The sequence below is a fragment of the Adiantum capillus-veneris genome, chromosome 30 (genome assembly GCF_014529385.1).
Source record: "Adiantum capillus-veneris isolate H3 chromosome 30, ASM1452938v2, whole genome shotgun sequence".
Taxonomy (NCBI): Eukaryota; Viridiplantae; Streptophyta; class Polypodiopsida; order Polypodiales; family Pteridaceae; genus Adiantum; species Adiantum capillus-veneris.
The window spans coordinates 101,483,481-101,490,085 of NC_140960.1; the positions used below are offsets into that span (position 1 = coordinate 101,483,481).

General features: G+C 39.9%; 1 protein-coding gene across 1 annotated transcript; it reads right to left on the reverse strand.

Moving 5' to 3' along the window:
- Nucleotides 1–263: 263 nt before the first annotated feature.
- Nucleotides 264–957, reverse strand: LOC147418530 (uncharacterized). Its single transcript, XM_086507345.1, has 2 exons — nucleotides 622–957; nucleotides 264–515 (listed from the first exon to the last, which is right to left on the reverse strand). The coding sequence occupies exons 1-2, from the start codon at nucleotides 955–957 to the stop codon at nucleotides 264–266; spliced, it is 588 nt and encodes a 195-aa protein (XP_086363471.1).
- Nucleotides 958–6,605: the final 5,648 nt, after the last annotated feature.

Below are 6,605 nucleotides of genomic sequence, written 5' to 3' on the forward strand. Positions count from 1 at the left end.
TGCTTGATGGATATGCATGTTGTTGTTGACATCTTGTCCAAGTACAATCAAGTACACAAGATAAAGATTCTTGCAAGGAAGAAAGGAAGCCTTCTTTGCCAATCTGCCTTGAAAATCAATGCACAAACAAGATGGGACATTCTGAATTATAACTTCTATGCATGATGTAGGGGCTCTACTGTGACCTGCCAATAGCTCTATGGTAAAAATCTCTTTCTCTCCTTCCACTTCTACATGGATTCCAGTCAATTTTGCTAGCATTTCTAATGTTGCATAGTTTGAGCATAGGCAACCTTCAATACCCTTGGTCGATAGGGATAGTTTTGATCTTCATTGTTGTTGGCATGGGGCTCTCTCTGATGCGCTTCTTTGGGGATCAATGATTCCATTGATACTCCAATCTCAAATCTTTCCTTCACAAGTGCACAAGCTTCTTTGATATTGAGTTTGGTGCCCTTCGCAATAAGCCAGACATGATGCTTGTGACCATTCTCCATGTATGCCTCACATTTGTGCTAAAAAAGTAAAAAAACTTATGCTTCCGCCAAGAAGATAATTGACAATCACTCCAAAAACACGGAGTTGGGTCTCTCGGTCTCTACCTCAACCCACACTTCTTACCAATTGTCCAATGGTTACACTCCACTCTACTTGATGTTGGTATCCTGCGAATAGCCCACTTTGTGTCATGAAGTTTTTCTCTAGAGCTTGCAACAATTCATTGCATGGTTGCTCATGTGATGCATTTGACATCTTATCTTGAGTGACATAATTATACTCATGTCTGTGGCTACAAATTCTTGTATCCATATCCATTAATGGTTGCTTGGCATGCATTGTCCTCTTCTTACCCTTGAAATTAACTCTATTATTGAAGATTGGAGTAGCCATGGCGACATTATCCACCACTGCCCTAGAGGTGACTGCTGGTGATGGGCTAGTTTGCATCCTTAACATGTCTCTGTCAACGAAAATATCCAATGTTGGCCCCCCTCCAATATATTTACCATCCAAGAAGGCTAGATGACTGGCACAATGAAGATGGCCATTGATTAGATCAGTGACACATGCATCATAAAGACTATGTTTTTGCTTGTAGCCCCTCTCTAGCCAACCAACTTGCATGTTTCCCCTCAGAGAGGTTGGTCCTTGGAATCAATGCATTCATTATGGGCTCCCCATCCTTGACCATCATATGTCCCCAATGACTAACCCTATAATGCCACCAACTCAACCAACTATCTAGCTTTGGTATTTTTTAATCTGTTGTCTTGCATGTTTCCCACCAACTCCTAATCCTACAAAATGGCTCTAGTGCCACATATGTTGTCTCAGACAATCTCCACTATTCACAAATCTCTTTATGCTTTGATTGGTACTGGGAGTGGATATACCTCTATGTGTGCACCCTCAAATTATCCTTCCAGTGCCAGAGACAAGACCTTTCCCTACCCACCATTTCCTTCTTGTCTCCAAACATATATCTCACTGCATTCTAATTTTCTCCTACCTCATCTGACATGAATCCTTGGAAGTTGATTGGCTTACCTATGTGCTCAATCATAACCTGGTTCATAGATTCCCAAAAAATTATTTGTGCTTCCTCGTCCTCTTCTTTGAAATCACAGGTTGCAATTGTTGGAAGCGCTCCAAACCCTAATAACATTACAAAGCCATGAGCCAACGTATACATTAGTTTAGATATTTAGTATCCGCATCCACTTATTTATATCCTTATACTTATTTGTTACTTACATGTGATCATCAACATGTGCTCCCATTGTGTGCCGACCTCTTTCTATTTGATGGAGATGGTCAAAACAAACCCATGATAGTTGGAGGTCTCCATGTCCATCTCTATCCATCCTTCTTACCACATCTACTCCTAAATCTGGGTCAGTAGTAGACATCTTGAATATGAATGACCGCTCTTGTGATGTTGACGCTTGCAATGGAAATTGAGAGCCATAGAAGAATTTAAAGTGGCACTTTCTGTTTAGTTCAAGAATTGCATGATGTCCATCACCCATTGGTCAAGTGGTCCTTATACACTACATCACCATTTGCTTTACCCTACAATATACATAATCATGGGTGAACCAATTTTTCAAGGAAACAAATGTTTTGGTGTTGATAGCTAAAAACTTACTTCTTCATGTTGACAAGGGTAAGCAATTCTTGGGACGTCTCATGGACCTCCTTCTCACTTATAAACTTCCCACTTGTAATACTGTCATCTGTGAAGGCCTTGAGCACCATCTCCCAAGCCAATATCATGTGTACCTTCCTAGGGCCTGCTCTATTGTCCATTGTCACTACCTTAGCTACTAAGGCTGTAATGTTCCAAATTGATGCTCTAGACATTGCCTTAGGGACGATGTGCTTGTGCTTGACATGGTGTATAAATAGCCTACTATGGCAAGAATCCCTAGGCATAAAGTAGTAAACAGTTGCTGGACAATCTGTCACACACATGGGAAAATGTTTGAAAAAAAAGCACTCCAAATTTCTATAGCTCCTCATGGCTAGGCAACCATTCTTTGGGAGCTTGGACAACCGTCCATTCCAATGTTGCTTGTTAGTTTGATTAGTCCTGCTCCTAAATGAGCACCGCTCACTCATATGTATTGGAAAAAACCTCCACAAAAACTCTTCCTAAGGACAAAAGAGTTGTTAGTTCTTGTCTAAGTTTGTGGTTTTGTCCACAAATTTCCCTCATACTTTTGCTCCATACCCTCCATTGCCTTCCCCTCAATCATTCTGTAGATGCAAAATTCCTGGTAGCTTTTTGGTATATCTTTGACCTTGCCCTTGTATTCACACTCTTGCATAATAGTGTGAAGCACATCATTGGGAGGAGTGTATGGATAATTTGGAATGCATAAACTGCTACCTCAAAATTTTGGAGTTTCTTCATCTAGCTTATCAAATTCAACATGATCTTCATTGTCCTCGTCATCATCAATTTGTCTGCAACAGAACAAAAACAAAAATAGTGAAGAATTGTTCAAACTTTCATGAATGGTCTTGGACTTACATGCACTTACATTGATGCAGGTGATGGACCAATTGGAGATGACGTAGGGGTCTGAAAGATGTCTTCTAGTCTTGTAGTGTAATTTTCATATAATGATTCCTCCAAGATGAAATATGCCACCAGATCAACCCCTGCATAGGTGGGAAGAGGTGCCAAAACCTTAAACTCTCGTCCCCCATGAACAAGAGCCTCCACAATGACCCTAGTAGTACCACACAACTTCTCTTGCAGGAGCTTGAGGGGAAGGAGGAATTTTCCATGGATGAACAAAATGTTGATGGACTGTCCGGACACAGAGTGCAGCAAAATTTTATCTTCCCTACATAGAAGATAACTTTTAATCAAATCAACACCATATTCATAGTTAATAATTTTGAGTAAATTGAACACGTGGCAAGTCAATCTGTACCAACAACTCTGTAAAAATTAATAATTTCACATGCAATACTTGTGTCAGTGTGTTCAAAGGAATTCAAAGACACTACTAGCAATCCAAGTTTTCACGAGTTTTTGAAAAAAATGATCATCTGGAGAAATGTTTTAAAAATGTTTATCTTGAGAAATGTTTTAAAAAAGGTTAATCTAGAGGAATGTTTGAAGAAACGTTAATTTGGTTTTCTTAATTACCTTCCAACTTTTCAAAACATTTGTATCCTCCTCCATACCCTACAAATTTAGGTGCAAATTAGGTGTATTGAGAAGATGTGCAAATTTAGGTGTATTGAGAAGATGTGTGCGTGGAGCAGGTGTGAGAGACATGAGGCACCAGTGAACTATTGAAGCTTGCATCACTACTGGGTCATGGTAGCGAGAGAGAGAGAGAGAGAGAGAGAGAGAGAGAGAGAGAGAGAGAGAGAGAGAGAGAGAGAGAGAGAGAGAGAGAGAGAGAGAGAGAGAGAGAGAGAGAGAGAGAGAGAGAGAGAGAGAGAGAGAGACTAATTCTTTGTTGAAGCATGCATCAATATTGGGTCGTGGTAGCAACACACACACACACACACACAGATTCACTTACATGTTTGCAGGAGAAGGCTTGCAAGACATATAGATTCTTGACATAAAGCTCCAATAGTATGGAGAAGAGAAAATGATAAATGGTAGTATAGAGGTGGAGCGATATTTTTAGTGATAAATGTGCCGGCCGTAATGATTTCAAGTCACCATAATGACTCTAATGCACCACAACTACCCATAATTTAGTTAATGGAAATAACTGACCATAATGACTAGAATCTAGTAAACTAGAAAGGTGATGTTGTCCTTTCCAATGTGTTCGGTTCTAACATCAAAGGGGCTTTTATCTTAATTTCATATAATTAAAAAATTTCATTGTTTCAAAGTGTTTATACACTTCACAAGATTGAATTGTGAGGATGGTAAGTGTGAGGCAGATATTATGAGTATGGTAACTATTCCTAAGATAAGGAAAATTGTGCAAGGTGCAGGGGATTCTGGAGCAACATACAAGAGAAGAGGTAGACCATTGAAGCAGGCCAACTTCAATAGGTCAATGCAAGAGCAGGTACTCAAGAGTATTCTCAAGTAATTCAAAAGGATGTTGAATATGTTATTGACAATGAGGATGTTATTGGCAATGAGGATGGTGGTGGTGCTGAGGAGCTGGTTGATAGGATTGTTCATGACTTAGAGCAAGAAAACCTTGAGAAGGCAGTGGATCAAGTTGATATTGATAGAGAGGAGCAGTGAGTTGATACTCAAAGAAGTCAGGAAGACGATCAGAATGAGGAGGTGGTATTTGAGCCACATGAGAAGGTGACTGAGGGGCAACATGATGATGAGGTGACTGAGGGGCAACGAGATGATGAGGTGACACAAAGGCTAGAATATGTCCAATCTTGCAAGGGGGAGAAAAAACAAATTAGAGGTGTTTGGTAAGATCCTTGAGACCTCTACACCACATGCATTCCTTGAGAGAATGAGTCACATTTTCTAGACCACCGCCTAGGTCCCATTATGTAGGTTATCTTGAGAGCAAGGGGGCCTTTACTGTCTCCCTTATTGACCTAGAGGGGGAGGAGACACCAATAACTCAAGAAAGGATAAATTCCTGGGATGACTGCTAGAAAACAGTTAATGAAATATTTGAGAGGTCCCTAATTTAGAGACAGAGTGGGGGCCCTACTTGAAAGGAAAGATGGTCCATGTCCTAGATGGCAACAATCGTCTACATGCATGGATGGAATGCATTAGACAAGGTATTCTTTAACTTAATCTCCTTTAAGAACTTTTGTTGTGTTGCAATCTTTTGTTGATTGCACTATTTTAATATAATTGTACAATTGTGCAATACAAGGTTTGAGAATGACTTGTCTAGACATTTCCCTGTGGTCTGCCACTTTTTTGTAGTTTGTAAAGACTAACGCAGGGAAACTAATGTTCTCCTTAGCAAGATTGAACAAGTAAGAATGATGTTGGGCATCTACTATTCTCCTTGAAAATTTTAATTGTTGTTTTTGAATTATTGATACTCTTTTTTTTTAATGCTATAGGATGAACGATTATGCATATGTGCCAACCACATTTGGAGATAGGTTGTTCCAATTGAGAAGGCTAGGAGAGGCAGACAAGAGTGCTCTCTTGGATGGTTTGGCTATTGAAGAAAAATCTTGGGTGGAGAAAGAAATGCAGTTTGTCTCATCTCGGGGGAAAAGGAGTTGGTTTACACTCCCTACACAAATAATAACATGGTTGCTTTTTAAGGATGAGACGGAACAGAAGATTGAAGAGTTAGTTAAGGGAATGGATGAAGCTGGTAGGGCCAAGGTGATAAAGAAGATGGAGATTACCTACAGGGGAAATACCTCCAAGTATGCAAGGATTGCAGATCCTCAAATGGAGAGTTTTGGTGTGCTACTCTGTCCTTGCCATGGCATGAATCGAGTGCACACATTGCGATTGAAGGGAAACTCAAAATGATTGGAAATTCTTGCATAATAGATATGGATAAGGCACACATTGTGAAATTGCTAGATAGCTCACAAGTATCAATTTGATCCTTGGAGTGCCTTCCCAATGACAAAACAAAAGTTAGGGATTGGCTCCACATGTATTGCTCTTGGTTGCAAGTCAATCAATATGGTTTGGGTCTATTACTGGACATTCAAGATGCAGATTGAGTAAGGATGCCATTGGAACATCGATTTCGCAACTTTGTCATGCTTTGTCAAAGAAAGTACTTCAATAGCGCATATTTCATTGTGGAAGGTGGAGTTAAGTTGGTCAATGCCATGAACAAGCAACCCGGATTACACAATGCAGCCCGTCGAGTTGTCTATAGCTTTGTTAATTTGTATGGTTCAATTTTTTAGTCCTCACTAAACTAGTACTCAATAGTTAGTGTGTTTTTAGTTGGCTCGATGAGATGCCCCCCTTGGCAAGTGTGTGGACATATGCAAATAACCCAATGTTCATGTTTTCCGATGTGAAGCTTGGAAGGGTAAGTGATTCATTACATTGCATTTTTAATGTTAACTCCTAACACATAGGGAGCTTATGCTAAATAATAGTTTTCGATTGTGCAGTCCTTGTCCACCATAGAGAAATCCAAGTG

Bases quoted from the DNA above. Each gene is read 5' to 3' on its own strand.
- LOC147418530 (XM_086507345.1), bottom strand. From the start codon at position 957: ATGTTAAGGATGCAAACTAGCCCATCACCAGCAGTCACCTCTAGGGCA. The intron at 516-621 runs GTAAGAAGTGTG...TTACTTTTTTAG, and splicing joins GTGTAACCATTGGACAATTG to CACAAATGTGAGGCATACAT.